Genomic DNA, 18014 nt, shown 5'->3' on the forward strand with positions numbered 1-18014 from the left:
AAAATGGTTGCCTTTTAAAGACACAAGGCAGCTGCCAACTAGATAAAGTTTTACTAATATTTATAAATATGAATTAAGTACAAGTTGCACTGGTTAATATTCAAGCAATGTGAATGGTAAGAGGAAAACAACATGGTTTATTTTTGAACGTGTAGCAGAGATGACATATTGTCTGCTCTGTGAATTATTCAGCTGTGCATATGTGTTTGAGCTACTTCTGCCACAATGGGGGCCCACCTTTTCTGACATGTAGGCATCACTCAAAGTGATACTCTGTCTAGTACATAACAAATTGCCTCCTCAAGACTTGGAATTGTTTTGCCTCTAGTCTACTAAGTTGAGGAGTAGGCAGCGATGTGGCATTAGAGGCACAGAAAAGAGTACAGGTCTGACTAAGACATAACATACTCATCCCTCCTGTTTCCTGCTGTCTGTGCCACAAGCTAGACACTCATGCTTTACTATGTTAGTAGAGTAAGAACATTCCTGCTGGATTGGGCCCAAGGCCCATCTAGTCCAGTATCCTGTTTCGCACAGTGGCCCACCAGATACTGCTGGAAGCCACAGGCAGGAGTTGAGGGCATGTCCTCTCTCCTGCTGTCGCTCCCCTGCAACTGGTATTCAGAGGCATCTTACCTCTGAGCCTGGAGGTGGCCCTACAACTAGTAGTCGTTGATAGACTTCTCTTCCATGAAGTTATCCAAGCCCCTCTTAAAGTCATCCAGGTTGTTGGCTGTCACCACATCTTGTGGCAGAGAATTCCACAAATTGATTATGCGTTATGTGAAAAAATACTTCCGTTTGTTGGTCCTAAATTTCCCGGCAATCAATTTCATGGGATGACCCCTGGTTCTAGTGTTATGTGAGAGGGAGAAGAATTTCTCTCTATTCACTTTCTCCACACCATGTATGATTTTATAGACCTCTATCATGTCTTTCCGCAGTTGCCTTTTTTCTAACTATATAGCCCAGGTGTTGTAGCCTTGCCTCATAAGAAGGGTGCTCTAGGCCCCTAATCATCTTGGTTGCTCTCTTCTGAACCTTTTCCAGTTCTACAATGTTCTTTATATATCTACATTTCCATTTCCTATAGAGACTTTAAGTGAGCATGCTCCAAAACATTTGGCATGTATATACAGCAATAGCAACATCAACCATGCTTAATCAAGAGGTGAATGCTCTTATACCAATTTAAATACCCAGGTTTGAGCATGCTGGCCTTAGAACATTTAAGCAAAACTCAGCTGATACACTAAGGATTTACAAACAAGGTATGTTCACTTACGTGGCACTGTTACACCATAATGCTGAGTATCACTGATTAATAATTTCCGTTTCAGTTCATTCAGTCCTACACCCACAGGACCTGAAAGTTTAATTGCATTTTGATCAATTATCCTCCTTTAATTAAGAACAGAACCATATAGCACATTATGATGAGAAATTTGAAATATTGTTCCAAAGAAGAGATACTAGGGGGGATAACATTTTTAATGGAACAAAATCATTAGGATCCTATGCAGAAGTAAAGAGATTACTAAAGGCAGGAATTTATGCAATCTGTGGGCTTCAAGAGCTCTTGATTCTACACTATATGTGAATGAACAGCCTGCTGCCTATTTTGTCAAAGAAAAACTGATATACATGGCGAATTGACTAAGTATATCTCGACAGAGCATGGAAATTAATCTGGTACTCTCAAGATTATGCATGTATTTATTATTTATTTATTCAATTTTTATACCGCCCTTCTGAAATGGCTCAGGGTGGTTTACAATTAAAACAGAAACCATTAAAACCAATAACAATTAAAACATCTTAAAAAACAATTAAACTATCAGAACAATTAAAACCCTGAAAACCAGGTTAGCATTAAAACAATTAAAACTAATTAATGTGTGTATGCACGTATGTACATACACTGCCCCAAACAGCCGTCTCTAGATTTACAGCAACTTAAGACAAATTAAAACAGAAATTAAAACCTTAAAACAATTTAAAACCACAGGATTAGTTAAAAAGCTTTGGTGAATACATGTGCCTTTAGAGACTTTTAAAACATTGTCGGAGATGGGAAGGCTTTTATTGCAACAGGAGACGTATTCCAGAGTCTCAAACGTCTCTAGATTATCTCAGTGGGGGATAGGGTTCATAATGAAGATGGTGTTCTCATAAATTCCCTGGGCCTAAGCTGTTTAGACTTCTTTACATTTAGTCATAGTCCCATCTATGCTCCGGTGCTCCTTGACTTTCATTACTAGAGCTTGCAGATCATCCACATTCTCAGCTATCAGAGTGGTGTCAGCAGCATAGTGCTGGTTATTGATGTTTCTTCCTCCAGCTTTAAAACCATGCTCATCTTCTTCCAATCCAGTTTCTCTCAGTATATGTTCAGCATATACGTTTAATAAATAAGGAGAAAATATACATCCTTGTCTTACTCCTTTGCCGATCTGGAACCAGTCTGTTTTGCCATGTTCCGTCTGGACTGTGGCTTCCTGTCCTGTGTATATGTTTCTCATGAGAACAATGAGATGTTCCAGGACACCCATTTTCCGAAGGATATTCCACAACTTGACGTGGTTGATGCAATCAAAGGCTTTTCTGTAGGTCAATAAAGCACATATTGACTTCTTTCTGGTATTCTTTGGCTTGCTCAATTACCCAGTGTGCATCAGCAATGATGTCTCTTGTTCCTCTGTCTTTTCTGAAACCAGCTTGAACATCTGGCATTTCCCTTTCCACATAAGGCATTGGATGATCCTGAGCATTATCTTGCTAGCTTGTGAAATTAAGGATATTGTGCAATGGTTTGCACAATCTGTTAAGTCTCCTTTCTTTTGTATGAATAGAAGACTAAACTAATGACAATGGGTACAGCAATCAGCCTCAGAATTGATAATGAAGACATTCAAGTGGTGGGTAGCTTCTGCCTTTTAGGATCGACCATCAACAGTAAAGGATCCAGCAGTCCAGAAATACGCTGCAGACTAGCACTTGGTAAGGTTGCAACGAAGGCCTTGGAAAGGATATTTAGGTGACATGACATGTCTAAACCTAAAAAGATGAGTAACGTTAGGAAAATGGGTTTTCCTGTGCAGGGGCGTATCTAGGGTGGGGGCAGGCAGGGCATGTGCCCCGGGCGCCACTTGAAGGGGGGGGCGCCATTTTTAAAAATCAATTTTTTAAAAAATAGCCGCTAAAAACAAAATGGTCACCGCACATTCTCAAATGGCCTCTGTGAGGCCCTAGGCCATGCCAGGCCTCACAGAAACCATTAGAGCATGCGCAGTGGCCATTTTGTTTTCAGTAGCCATTAAAAAAAATGGCCACCGCACATGCTCAAATGGTCCCTGCGAGGCCCTAGAGGCCAGCAAGGGGGGGAACCTTTGCAGACCCACCCCCACAGCCTTTAGGAATCCCACGAAGGGGCTACAAGTAAAAAAAATTAATTTAATATAACAGAAGTCACTGTACACATATTTAGTTTGGCACTATGTACAGAGAATCAGGACTTGTAAATACTGAGCTGAAGCTTATGAGTTAGGATTGTATTCATTTGCTCTTACTCTGCTTCTGGTGATAAGTGAGTTAAATGTGATGTCTTAATAATATGGCTATTAATGGTGAGTTTGTCTTTGAATCAGAGTGAAATCCTTAGTATTAAGGCCCACTGGGAGTTTCTTGCTCTCTTTTTCTAATTTTAACTGTCTTTCTGAAATACTAGAATATATTCCAAGCAGTGACACAGTTTACTCTGCATATCCTTTTATTATTTTCAGAGTATCTGGGAGAAGTCAAATTCTCCATTTATTTCTAAAATTTATGTAATAGTGATGCTACAATGCATAGTAGAGAATTAGACAGGCACTTCTGTTTAGTTTTCCAAGTACACCAAGTCTTTTGGTGGTAACCCCACCCACTATCCCACATGAGAGCGAGGTTATTCCCTCCCTTTCTATTCCGGAGTCTGCCATGTTAATATTATACTAACCACCTACAGAGAGGAGGATGGGTGTGAAGGTACAGTTGACCACCAGACAAAATACCATTATCAGGTATCAACCTGCCATTCTTCTAAGTGGTCACTGTACCTCACACAAATCGAACCAATGCCAAGCTGACTTACCTGGTGGAGGGAACAGGGTTACACATCAGTGGCATCACATAAAAATGGAGTTGAGAACTGCTCGGCCAAACACGGAATCTTGGTGAGCCATAGTGTCCAGAGTAATGAAAATGGATGGAGTTGCCCACGTCGCAGCCTGGCAGGCAGAGTCCAGTGGGACAGACGATCAAAAGGCGTGGATTTAGCCAGAGCATGCATAGAATGAGCCTTTAAGCTGCATGGTTGTGCTTTGTGAGCTAGCTCATAGCCCAGCTTGCTAGTAGCCACAATCCAGTAGGGATGTGCAAACCGGCTCAATTTCAAGCTGGTTCAGTTCGAGGGCTTGACCTCGAACCAAACCCCCCAGGCTGGTTCGGGCTCGGTTCAGGGGTGCCCAGGTGCCAATAATTTTTTTTTAAAAGGCTGACTTACTGCTGCTGAGGGCTTCTGCGGCCTTGGGGGTGCTGCTCGTGGGGGGGGTGTCTCCAGAGGCTCCCCCTCCCCCATAGACTGTTTTGGACCTGGTTTGAGCTGCCGCACATATGCGTGGGCCAAAAATAGGCACCATGTGTGCCAACAGGGCCGAAACGGCGTGGGGGGAGCGGGAGCCTCTGGAGACCCCCCATGGCCACAGCCGCACCCCTGAGGCTGCAGAAGCCCTCAGTGGCAGTAAGTCAACCTTTTAAAAGAATAAATATATTGGTACCCAGCACCCCTGAACTGGGCCTGAACAGTTTCAAATTCATACTGAACTGGGGCCCATTTGGGGTGCCAAAACTGAATATGCCCAGTCCAATTTGAATCCAGTTTGAGCAAACCTGTATTGTGCACATCCCTACAATCTACCTTGAGACAGACAGGATAGAGGTCCTCCTTCCCCTTTCATTGAGTTTTGCATCACTATCTGGGAGAAAAAGGAAGTTTGAGGTGAGGGTGACCTCAATCCTTTTAACGTAGAAGGCCAACGCTCTTCTAATGTCCAATGTATGGAGTTTCCTTTTTTCCTTCCAAAGTTGGGTTAGGATTAAAAAGTGGAGCAGTCCACCTCAGAATAAATTTGTGCAAAGTTTCAGTCGCAGAAAGAACAGACGAGAGAGCTTAAAGTTAAAAAATAGAATCAGGTTTGTTTTATGGTTTGGGGTACAGGAAGAGAAATAATGATTAATGAGCAACAATATTTAACTAATGAAACGAACAAGATTAACACGTTAAAAGGACTAAGTTACAGCTCACAAATAGGCAATTTGGCTTGAGTTTCCAAATTAAGTTCATTCAAGGCTGACCAGAGAGAAACGGTCTTTGGATTACAGAAGGAGCAAGGAAGGAGGGGAGTAAGAGGCTAGAGAGCAGATGTTAGATACTACCTAAGTGTGTCCATTGGGGTGTTTGGACCCTTGGAGCTCGGTCAATACCGAGGGACCTCTCTCCTCCAGGGCAGGCAGAAGGCAGGAGCGGGAACCCGGGGACCAGGCAGGGCTCCAGGAACTAGGAAAAATCCAAATGGGGTCTGGAGACCAGGATCTCGCAGCCTGTAGTGCTGAACAGACTGGGCTAGGGAAAAGGGCTGGTCTGGAGGCGACAAGCAGGAGAGGAATGAAAGTCAAGGCAAAGCAAGAGGGAGGTGCCAATGCCAAGATGTGACAACAGGCAGCTGGTGAATCCGAGGAAGAGAAACTTGCCCAGGGCATCATGCTGATCACAATTTTCTGAAAAGCTGGACAAAAGGGACAAAGCACAGGACTCTTTGTCCTATTCAAATCTGTGTAGTTTACTTCTTTTCAGTACAAAGGGTGATTAGGTCTGAGAGACGTAGGGCGAAACGTAATGGGCACATCAGGGTTTATCTTGTGTCTTTTTAGAATACCTTGGTAGTGACTAGGAATGTTAACAGACTAGCTTCCCATGCTCTGAACCAGCCATTAACACACCTGTTAGCAGAGGAGAAGACCTGTAACTTCTTATTGCTCCTTCCTGAGGAGATGATAACTTGACTTGATCGGATGTGCCAACACAGGGAGAATAACTTGCAAAGAATAGGGCTTGATTAACTCACATATACTCTAGCATCCCCCAACTGAAAACAATCAAGGAGGTGAGTGCAGGAAGCTTCTGCAGTCCCAGGTTAAACTTGACCTTGGCTACGCACTAAGTGACATGCCTATGCGTTAGCTCATGGAAACCTAATCGGGGGTGGATAGGGCCAGTTACTCTCCCCCTGATAAATAAAGAGAATCACCACACTAAAGGGTGCCTCTTTGCCAAGTTAGCAGGTAGATTGATGGAAAGCATCCTCAAGGATAAAATTGTAAAGCACCTAGAAGAACAGGCCCTGCTGGGAGAGAAACAGCATGGCTTCTGCAAAGGTAAATCTTGCCTCACAAACCTTTTGGAGTTCTTTGAGAGTGTCAACAAGTCTGTGGATCAAGGTGATCTAGCTGACATAGTATACCTGGACTTCCAAAAAGCTTTTGACAAAGTTCCTCATCAAAAGCTCCTGAGGAAACTTAGCAGACATGGGATAAGGAGACAAGTACATGTGTGGATTGCTAACTGGTTGAAAGACAGGAAATAGAGGGTAGGTATAAATGGAGTTTTCACAATGGAGGAAAATAAGAAGTGGGGTCCCCCAGGGAGCTGTACTGGGACCGGTGCTTTTTAATTTATTCATAAATGATCTAGAAGCAGGGGTAAGCAGCGAGATGGCCAAATTTGCACATGATACCAAACTCTTTCCGGTAGTCAAATCCAAAACAGATTGAGGAGCTCCAAAAGGATCTCTCCAAACTGGGTGAGTGAGTGACAAAGTGGCAAATGTAGTTCAATGTTGGCAAGTGTAGAGTGATGCACGGTGGGATGAAGAACCCCAGCTTCAAGTATATGCTGATGGGATCTGAGCTGTCAGTGACTGACCAGGAGAGGGATCTTGGGGTCATGGTGGACAGCTCGTTGAAAGTGTCGACTCAATGTGCGGCAACTGTGAAAAAGGCCAATTCCATGCTAGGGATCATTAGGAAGGGGATTGAAAATAAAACTGCTAATATTATAATACCTTTATAAAAATGATGGTGAACCAAAATGATAGTGCAGCCATACCGAAGTACTGCATACAATTCTGGTCACCACATCTAAAAGAGGACATTGTAGAACTGGAAAAGGTGCAGAAGAGGGCAACCAAGATGATCAGGGGCCCAGAGCACCTTTCTTTTAAGAGAAGGCTACAACACCTGGGGCTAATTAGTTTAGAGAAAAGATGACTGAGGGAAAACATGATAGAGGTCTATAAAATCATACATGGTGTGGAGAAAGTGGACAGGGAGAAATTCTTCTCTCTCTCACATAACACTAGAACCAGGAGTCATCCCATGAAATTGATTGCCAGGAAATCTAGGACCAACAAACAATACTTTTTCACACAATGCATAATCAACTTGTGGAATTCTCTGCCACGAGATGTGGTGACAGCCAACAACCTGGATGGCTTTAAGAGGGGTTTGTATAACTTCATGGAGAAGAGGTCTACATTGGCTACTAAAAAATATTGTTTTTAAAATGTTAAATTGTTGTAATGTTTTACATTTTTTGTTTTTGTTTTAACTAATGTTTTACTTTTTGTTTTTATTTTGTTGTAAACCACCCAGAGACGCAAGTTTTGGGCAGTATAAAAACATGTTAAATAAATAAAATAAAAATAAAATAGTTAGAGGGTTATAGGCCACCTCCAGGCTCAAAGGCACGATGTCTCTGAGTACCAGTTGCAGGGGAGTAACTGCAGAAGAGAGGGCATACCTTCAACTCTTGCCTGTAGGCTTCCAGAGGCATCTGGTGGGCCACTGTGTGAAAAAGGATGCTGGACTAGTTGGGTCTTGGGCCTGATCCAGCAGGGCTGTTCTTATGAGACTCGGGCTCAACGATCCGGGGCAAAGGAGCAGCAGTAGTGCTGGTAGTGATTCTTGTCTGCAACACCATATTGGTCATCAAAAAAGGCAAGCATATCAGTCTGGAGATGATGACCTGCAGTAACTGCGCTCGGACAGGGAGTATCTGCAATACTGACACACTGGGTACAAATAGGTCAGATCCGGAGGATAATAGCGCCTAGGGGATTCTCTACAATCCCGAATTGTTTGCCGGTGTCTAGGAGACCATCTTGGGGCTTCATCCCCTTCTTCCGAGCATGCAGGCTTGGGATCAAAGTCCCAGTTGAGATCAGAGGTGGATCTGAGATTAGCATCCCTGGATGCATCCTGACTTGAAATGAAGCGTTCCAGTGGTTCTGGAGGTGGTTGAGCCTCCAGAGACTCCAGTGGCATTTGAGATTTGAGCATCGGAGTTTTCTTCAGAACTGGTACAGACATCGGGGTCTTATCTGGAATCTTAGGGAGTTTTGCGGTAAGTGTCTGTGTGAGATTAACACTGCTAGTAGGTTGCCTAAGCAGCAGCTTCTTTTTCAAAACCTCTTCTGTTTCTTGCATTTTATTTTCAGGGGTGGGACAACACCTGAGGAGCCCATTAAAGCAGAGCAGGTGCTTGGGATTGGCACCGTCGGGTCCAGAGTTTTTACTGGCCCTGAAGGACATGGAACTGAAGGATCCGACTTGTTGGTGTCATCCACTGGGTCGAGGGAGCAGTTTCGTCTGGCACCATGATAGTCAAACTGGTAGGTGGAGCGGACGCTATGTGTGTGGGAGTGGAAAGGGTCCTTTCCCACTAAAGGCACAGAACTGGAAGCCCTGTTCTTAGTGAATTTCTAAGAAAAATTCACTGGCCTGCTTAGTGAATTTCTGACAGTGAGTACAGTGTTCCACCATGTGTGGCCATCTGATGAGGGCAGATTAGCCCCGCATCTGACACATTAAAAAAACAAACTTGTCTCCATACAAGTCCAGAGACAACTCTGTGGAGAGAAGAAATGGGTCCGAGTCAAACCAATACACCAAATGGAAAGAAAGCAATACTAGAATCGAAGATCAAATAAACAAGTGAAAGGAATGAAATGGTATGAAAAATCCTAGAGAGCCATCTGAAAAAATTCTCCAGTCCAATGAAGCAATGTGCAACTTGTGGCGCACTATGAAGAACTAAAAGGGAGGAAATAGCCTCGCTCTCATGTGGTATAGGGGCAGGGTTACTGCCAAAAGACTGAGTGGAATGTCCCCGACTGGGCTACCGCATGTCTATGAGGCCCAAGTTGTATGATGTACAGCGACCACTTAGAAAAAAGTAGTCCTGCTCCATCTGTGGACAGCCATGGCGGATTAACTACTGTATGAAACTTCCTTATACAATACCTGTATACATATTCATTCATTCATATAATCTCTCTTTCACACACCCGCTCTGCAGATGGTCACTCTCTCCTTTAGTGCTGACTGCTCCTTTCCCTCACCACCAGATTAGGCTCAATGCGGAAGCAAGCAGAGCAGGAGAGGGAGCTGGTGATAGTAGCAGTGACAACAAGAGCCCCTGGTGGCGCAGTGGTAAAACTGCCGCCCTGTAACCAGAAGGTTACAAGTTCAATCCCGACCAGGGGCTCAAGGTTGACTCAGCCTTCCATCCTTCCGAGGTCGGTAAAATGAGTACCCAGAATGTTGGGGGCAATATGCTAAATCACTGTAAACCGCTTAGAGAGCTTCGGCTATAGAGCGGTATATAAATGTAAGTGCTATTGCTATTGCTATTGCTAACGCTAACAAGGAGGGGAGCAGCAGCAGCAGCCATCACCATACAGATGCAATTTAGGAGGTGGGAATCCCACCCCCCCAGTCAGTAGGCTGCCCCATTGGGACATGCGGCAACAATTGCCCAATTATTCCAATCCCAAGGCCTTTCAGTGTTTGAACAACACTATAGCAAAAAGGGTGTCTATACATTAAATATTTGAAAACAAAAGTTACAGATTTAAATCAATGTGACAACAAATCTTTGTATTATTTGCAGATCACTAAGTAAGTACTAAGTACTAAAGTCAAACACCAAAATCAAGCCCGTCACAGTAGAAATCTTGTCGATAATTTAATGGAAATGTTTTAAAAATAATGTACACAACACTTTACAAAGTAACAGAACATATACGAGAGAGCGAGAGAGGCTTTCCAGACTAGACCCTGCAACGCAGTCAGGACGCATCTCAGAAGTGTGCTTCCACACTTCCTGCGTCCTGACACCGCAGTCTCTACATGGACGGCAGGGTGCCATTCACATCTCCAATGCCTTGTTTCAAATTTAATCGCTGCAAAATGGAGCTACAACATTGTACATTCGGCATGGAAAAGTTGCTGTTTTGTCGGGTTGTTAGTTGCTGCGAGACTGCTCCTCCCTCTGTTTCCGTTCCGAATGTCACTTGCCCAAATGGAGGCATTTTGCTGCTAATGAGCAGCTTAGTCTGGAAAGCGCCAGAAAAAGATATTCCTTCCCTTAGGAGCTAACAATCGAAACATTCTCAAAGACAGAGGTAACAAGGGATGATTATGAACTAGTACAGTTACATGTATTTGGTCATATTGAGGTTTGTTGCTGAAGTTAATCAAGCTCTTTTTATTTGACTATCCAACTAAAGCAGAGACCATGTTATCGGAATTTATATTCTGTGAATTAGAATAAAGCACTTTAAAATAAAGGTAGGTAAAATCTCTACTTGGCAGGCAATTATTTTTTAAATAGACTCCAAAAGTAAATTGTGTTTTCGGTTAGTATAGCTGAAATTTTTTTGCCACAACCAATTATGTGAAAATTTAATTATTTGTCCTTGTGTTTCCTGGCACTAACATCAAAATTGTATTTCACACATTGAATTGGATGCTGCTACTAACATGCCTAAAAAGCTTTTAGAATCTGGTCATTTCTACTGTACCTCTATTAACAGTGCCAGGTTTTCCACATTTTACCCAAGACATTTTTATGATATTGGCCAGACTTAAGCTGCTCTTAATACCAAGAGAAAAACATCAAAATTACTGAAGTCTGCAATAAATTTGTGAACTGCTTTTGTTACTGTAAAAGCACACTTTCTTCATTTGATTTATTACCATCAAAATAAAATGAAATTTCTAGATATTCCTCAGAGCCAGCATATGTGATTAGTTATAAAAAGTCTACTTATCACACATTTCACAGAACTCTGTTGATATAGGTGTAAAATCAACTCAACCATGTTATTACTTGCTGCGTAGAACCCACAATCTCTCACTCACAGTAGTAGGTGCCTGAACTTGCGAGTTAGAGAATGACAAAGCTGTTTATTAAAAACTGATTTTAAGTGTTCCCTTGGATATGAGCTATATAAAAACAGCAGTTCTACAGTTCATAACAGTCCCTGATAGAGGGTCATATTTCTTCTGGTCGGCAACTTTTTATAACGGAAGAAACTCTACTAATGAAGCGTTGGCCTATATACTACAGCAAAAGCGACGAAAATGCAGTGGAACACGTACTAGAAGATACTTACAAAGGTCGTATTTTAAGAACACAGTTTATGAAAATATTTCTAAAAAGACAATGTTCTTTTATGAGTAAGAAAACAAAAGTCATCTAAATTGCTATCAGCTTTCTAGATTGCTGGCTAGACCAAGAACCCTTGGTTTTACTTTCTAGGGGATATTTTATCTAGGAACGTTTCTGGAAGTGACCAGCCCTGAAATGTGGTGAGCTGAGCTGTTGAGGCAGTGGAGAATGTATGCCAGAGAATGAGGAATTCTATATAAGAGAGCCACTACCTTAAGAAGATGCCTCTGCCCAGCTAGCAGAGGCATTTTGTTAGTGTTTAATTGTTCAAAGCAGCTCTTAACATTAGGGCAGAGTTTTTTTTAGAACTGTAGAAGTCTTCTGAAAATTTAACATTGTGCTCCATTTGAACATTGGTTGATTTCCCTCTCCCCCTCCTGAGACTTTTGACACACACATAGTCTAATGGCTCTTTTAAGTTAAGAAGGATTTCGAGAGCATTGTTTCTTAAAGTCAGACAACCACAGCAGTTGCTGGCCCTGATCAAATTATAGGAGCATACAGCAAATGGGCTGCTGAATAATAGGGATGTGCCCAAACTGGCACATGGGTGGTTTGGCGGCAGCGGGGGATGTTACCTTTAAGGAGAAGGGAGGGTGCTCTTACTCCTGCCATGTTTCCCCCACTGTCTGCAAAATTGCTGTCGCGGGGCAGTAGCATACCCTCTTGCCGCCCCGGTCCGTGTCTGACCGGAAGTGGCCAGTACATGTGCACCAGTCACTTCTGGTCTGATGCTGACCGGGGCGGCAAAAGGGTACACTGCTGCCCCACGACAGAGATTTTGCAGACAGCACCAGGGGGGAAACTTGGTGGGGGTGAGAGCACCCTCCCTTCTCCTTAAAGGTAACCCGCCCCACTGCCAAACTGGTCGGATCAGTCTGGAGATCCGCTGGTTTCGGCCTCTGAACCAGTTCATGCACTTCCCTACCGAATACGTTTCCGCGACCTAAGGAGCCCTATCCAGGAGCTGGGGCTGCATATGGACTGAATTCAGTTCTGCTTACCTTGAACTGCGCAGGAGGAGGCAATGGTAAACCCCTCCTGTATTCTACCAAAGAAAACCACAAGGCTCTATAGTCACCAGGAATCTAAATCGACTTGACAGCACACTTTACCTTTACCCTGAACTAATGATTACAGCTACTGCTCCAACCACAGTCCTGGTTCCAGAAGCAGTTCTTCAGCCTTAAAGTGTAAAGTGTGCCATCAAGGATTTCAACCCTTGGTGCCCACAGAGCCCTGTAATTTTCTTTTGGTAGATTACAGGAGGGGTTTATCATTGCCACCTCCCGCGCAGTATGAGATGATGCCTTTCAGCATTTTCATATATTGCTGCTGCCTGATATAGTACCACATGTGCCGTTTTTGCAAGTTCAAGAAGATCCCATGTTCATAGTAATTTAATTTGACTGTGAAAAATTGGTATAGAACTAGAAATACATTTTTCTTCTACTGTCTTTAAAACTTACCAACCAAGACAACAAGTCTGTATTTCTCGTTAGGCTGCCGCCTATACTTTGCCACTTCTTCATAGGTTGGGACATCTGCTGTGTCATACTGATCACTCTTCTTGCACTCATACATAGTTTTGTTTGTTTTTCTGTCTTTTTTGCTTAGACGAAAACTCCTCCTAAAACCAGCTGTAGTCATGAGATTAAGAAACAACAAGTGTCAATGTCATCAGTCAAATAAGCAGCCCATCTGCAACAAATGTGTCTTCAAATGGCACTTTGCTACTTTATTATTATTAGTATTATTATTCTGTGAACCTACATATATTGGCCGGGATCCAAAGGCCATATAATCCCAACTGCCTGTACATCATGTGTGTAGGTGAATTTTAAAAACCCCACACAACACACTTAGATTTATGCAAGGGGCTTTTGCTAGCTCAGTGGAATCCTTTACTTCTTTGGTGATGTATCAAAACTGCTTTTGAAATTCCTCCCAATTTCAAACAGGATTCTGACCAATGTGTGTTACCCGATTGTTTTTTATTTCAAGGAGTACGAGTTGTAGATGAAAATTAGATAGGACCATTTATTTACAAGAATAAACAAAAAATGAAACTCCTTGCTATAGCAGGGATCAGAAATCTATTGATCAGGGAGAATAGGAAACCATGCATTCAAACATCTCTGCTGCCCTGAGGTCATCAATGTTTGCTTAAAAAATCCAGAAACTCAATTTTAACAATGCTTGCAGGATCGAGTCTCACAGGTTGCCTGTTCTTTATCGGCACATTCTCATTTATAGCTGAGATCATACAGTATATTTGACACCCACAGTAGTTTGAAAGAAGGCAGTCTAATATGGCACATTTCTAGAAAGATACTACTATTGTCACATTCTTGAATTACACTAAAAAATATATTTTTTTTTTACGTTTACAAAAGCAATGAGTGTATTTGTAACAAGAAGATTCTCACGAATGGTTATTAAATGCAGTATAGAATAGAAGATAACTAAGGAAAAGGTAACCATCATATTATACAATATAGCTAAATATCAATTAGTCAAAATGTGGTAGCAGAAGATTGCAGTGCCAATATGAATGATCTCTAAATATCTAGGTTGTGGTTCCTGGATCCTGCGATTAGTTCCATTGTATCCCATGCTTTTGCAAAATGCCTCAGTGAAGCATTTGTGTCTCAAGAATAGTGTAAGATAGATTAAGCTGAAACAAGTGACTTGTCCAGGACCATCCAGGGAGTTTCAGGGCTCTGTGGATATTTGAACCTGGGTTCCGACACCCAACTCACTACCGTACCACACTGGCTCTTATGAATTCAGCATCATCATCATTATTATTTTACATCTGTATATCCTGCTCTTCCTCCAAGGAACCCAGAGCAGTGTACTACATACTTAAGTTTCTCCTCACAACAACTCTGTGAAGTAGGTTAGACTGAGAGAGAAGTGACTGGCCCAGAGTCACCCAGCTAGTCTCATGGCTGAACTCTGGTCTCCCTGGTCCTAGTCCAGCACTCTAACCACTACACCACATTGGCTCATTAACAAGACAGGTTTAGGTTTTAAAAATTGTTTAATTAGAGACATTAACAGCAATATAAATTATGGACGTGCAGTGTTGTGTGGATCTCATAATGTTTGTTTACCAAAAATATAAAATAGTGCATTAGCAAGAATTTTAAAGTCAAGAGTGTAGTTAGCATCCTATTTTTGATACCATGAGACAGTTATCAGTACTTTAATCCTTTAATAATGCCAACTACAAGTAACTTGCTCAAAAGGCTCAGGCATTGATTTGGTTTGATTTCATATGATTAAAAAAGAAATAAATTTCAGACTTGGAAGTCAGCCATCAGAATGCTTCTTTGTCACAAGAGATTGTCACACAGAAGCAGCAGCCTTTGATATGTAAAGCTTGAGGCTGTTTGGGGTCATATAGACCAAAGCCAGCACTTTAAAGTGTCTGATGGTTTACCCTTCTTACGACTAGACTACTCATGATGATGCTCGCAATTGTGTCCTCCCACCCTAACCATGTGTAATTAGATTAAAAAGTGGAATGCAACCAAGTTAAGCTAAGCCCTGCTAACTGGGCAAAGAGGCACCTTTTAAAGTGGCAAATTGCATACATTTAGCAGAGGGAAAGCAAATGTCTGTCTGCAGCACAGCAGCCCTCCTAGTGGTTGTTGCCACTAGGAGGTATCCTCATGTTTGTTTTTAGATTGTGAGCCCCTCTGGGAAAGGGAACCCTCTTGCCAAAACAAAAATGTAGTTTAAAAAAACAACAGAAAACCGTTCTCTTGGTTCCCCAGAATTGACAAATTAGTGGAACGAGCAAAAGTCAATACACTACTTGTTTTTTGGGAGAGGAGGACAGAGACAACACAGCAATGATTTGCATCATAGCATTTATAGTGGAATATAGCTGGCAAATAGGGCTACTTTATGTTCCTCACCAAGGCAAGTTAAGCACAAGCTGTGCCTGTCAGGGGAGGGTAGCTTAGCCCCACACCTTATGCCCTTTTTGAAAGTCTTTGTACTGCTCATGAATAAAACAGCAGCAGCCTCTCGCTCTCATTTTTCTGTAGGTTTGTGGCTCTTAACTGGAGCTACAAGGATTCCAATCTGTTGCACTAGGCGGTCAAAGAAGAAGTGAGGAAAAGAGGCTCTGACTGTCAATCTAACAGACATGCTGTTGCATACAAGCAACAGTTTGAGAGTCACATGCAGCTTAGAAGAGTCCTGCAAGTCTTAAAGGTGCAGGTGCACTCCATTATGTAGGAATTCCAGAGGATCGTGACAAGGATCAGAAAAGATACAGAAGTATACCACTTTTTTAAAAAAGCTTTAAGGCCCACAAACCTAACATGTTTGTGCAGACTCCTGGTGAGGCATAGTGTGCATCCAGGGGAGCATAGTTGCTCAAGGTCAGGTCATCCTGTGTCGGGGTAGTGGCCTAGTTTTGCCTCCACTGCAATGTTGTCCAAAATGCAACAGTTTCCTTTTATACTTTGAAGCAAACAATAATCCACCACCCACTTACATGGGATAAAGTAAAGGGCAGCATTTGGTGACAGCACTATTGTGGAAGGAAGTCTGCTTCTGGTGACTCTAGTACCTAAACAGGTTCTGTTGTCCAGTTGTGTTCGGAATTGCAGGGCTGAAGGAGAGCAAAACTTGCTTTCTGCTTTGTCCCACAGAACTCTATGACAGTCAACAAAAAATACTCCAACTCCTATCTGATATCCTTTTCTTGGTTGCACAAGTATGAAAGATTTTATAGGACATTCAACGAATGTGGACTTTTCAGCTAACATTTCACAGCCAATAAATTCAATAAGGGTTAGCAAAAACTCAACTACCCACGTTAAGAACAATTAAACTGGTCATTACAAACAGATGAGAGACAAGCTATAGAAATAGAACACAGTACAACATTGGAACACTGTTGGCTCCAGAATGGATGCCATTTAACAAGTTTACAGATCTGACCTCAATCCTTTGAAGTTTTTTCTGTTTCACCAGAGAAGGCTTTTCACTATAATCATACCAGGGCTGCTAAGACAAGCAGCTAATATAATCAACAATTAATTATATATTACTACCAATTACTGGTCACTTTAAGTGGCTCAGTGCGGAAATGCTTGACTAACAAGCAGAAGGTTGCCAGTTCGAATCCCCGCTGGTATGTTTCCCAGACTATGGGAAAAACCTAGATTGGGCAGCCGCGATATAGGAAGATGCTGAAAGGCAGCATCTCATATTGTGTGGGAGAAGCCAATGGTAAACCCCTCCTGTATTCTACCGGAAGAAAACCACAGGGTTCTGTGGGCACCAGGAGTCAAAATCGACTTGATGGTACACTTTACCAATTACTACCAATTAAAATGAGGCACCTAGTGGTGCAGAGGGAAATGACTTGCCTAGCAAGCATGAGGTTGCCAGTTCGAACCCCTAGTGGTACCTATATAGGGCAGCAACGATACAGGAAGATGCTGAAAGGCATCATCTCATACTGCGTGGGAGGAGGCAATGGTAAACCCCTCCTGTACTCTACCAAAGACAACCATAGGGCTCTGTGGTTGTAAGGAGTCGATACCGACTCGACGGCACACTTTAACTTTATCAATTAAAATGGCTAAGCTTGACATTTTGTCCTGCCATAACAGCAGCTTTGGGTTATATTTTTAAGAATAATGTAAGAATATTGCATGATTTGGATCAGAACCAATAAACTTAACTAATATGCCTACTTGAAATAAAATGAACAGCCTTCTCTAGAGGAAACTGCAGTGATAGTACACAGGGCTTCTGAAGTTATGTATTATAACGGAAAGAAAATGCAGAAAAATATATTTCCTTTCAATTTCGGAAAAGTAAACCCACAGCATTGCAATTTGAGAGATTTCCAGGTTTCATGTCACAAAATACAAGTTTCATCATGGCACTAATTGTACCCTAACCCCAAATTTAACTAGTTGAAAACTAGTTTTGATGTCAGAAATTCAGGCTATCATGTGGTTTGCAAATCCAAAAGTTGAGAAAGCAAGAAAGGCGATATGAATGTCTGCAATTTAATGCAGTTCATATCCTGACTTTTGAGGTCAAACATGGTACAATAAATCATGTTCTACATTTATTTATTTAATTTATAAACCGCCCCATCCAAAGGCTCTGGGCGGAGTACAACAACTTTAACAAGACATAAAAACACACAATTCAAAACACAGTGCTAAAAACAATATAAAAACAATTCAAACCATTTAAAACCAATTAAAATACTTTAAGAAGCACTTTACAAATCTTGGAAGGCCAGGCTAAAGAAATACGTTTTTAACTTAAAGGCCGACAGCGAGCCTAAACTGCTTAGTGCCATGGACTAGCACTATTAAGTCATCACATTGGCATAAAGCCCCTAACTCTCAAAGACATC

At 42.1% G+C, this 18014-nt stretch overlaps 1 protein-coding gene across 10 annotated transcripts in view; it reads right to left on the reverse strand.

Annotated features, from left to right (window-relative positions):
- The window catches only part of MPP7 (MAGUK p55 scaffold protein 7), a 151699-nt gene that overhangs the window by 9818 nt on the left and 123867 nt on the right, over positions 1 to 18014 (reverse strand). For all 10 annotated transcript variants that reach the window (XM_053262885.1, XM_053262886.1, XM_053262879.1 and 7 more), the window contains 2 exons: positions 13078 to 13248; positions 1286 to 1366 (listed from right to left, as the gene is read on the reverse strand). In XM_053262885.1, the coding sequence (XP_053118860.1) occupies positions 1286 to 1366; positions 13078 to 13248 (252 nt within the window). The remainder of the gene's footprint in view (positions 1 to 1285; positions 1367 to 13077; positions 13249 to 18014) is intronic.

Source organism: Hemicordylus capensis, chromosome 6, assembly GCF_027244095.1.
Source record: "Hemicordylus capensis ecotype Gifberg chromosome 6, rHemCap1.1.pri, whole genome shotgun sequence".
NCBI lineage: Eukaryota > Metazoa > Chordata > Lepidosauria > Squamata > Cordylidae > Hemicordylus > Hemicordylus capensis.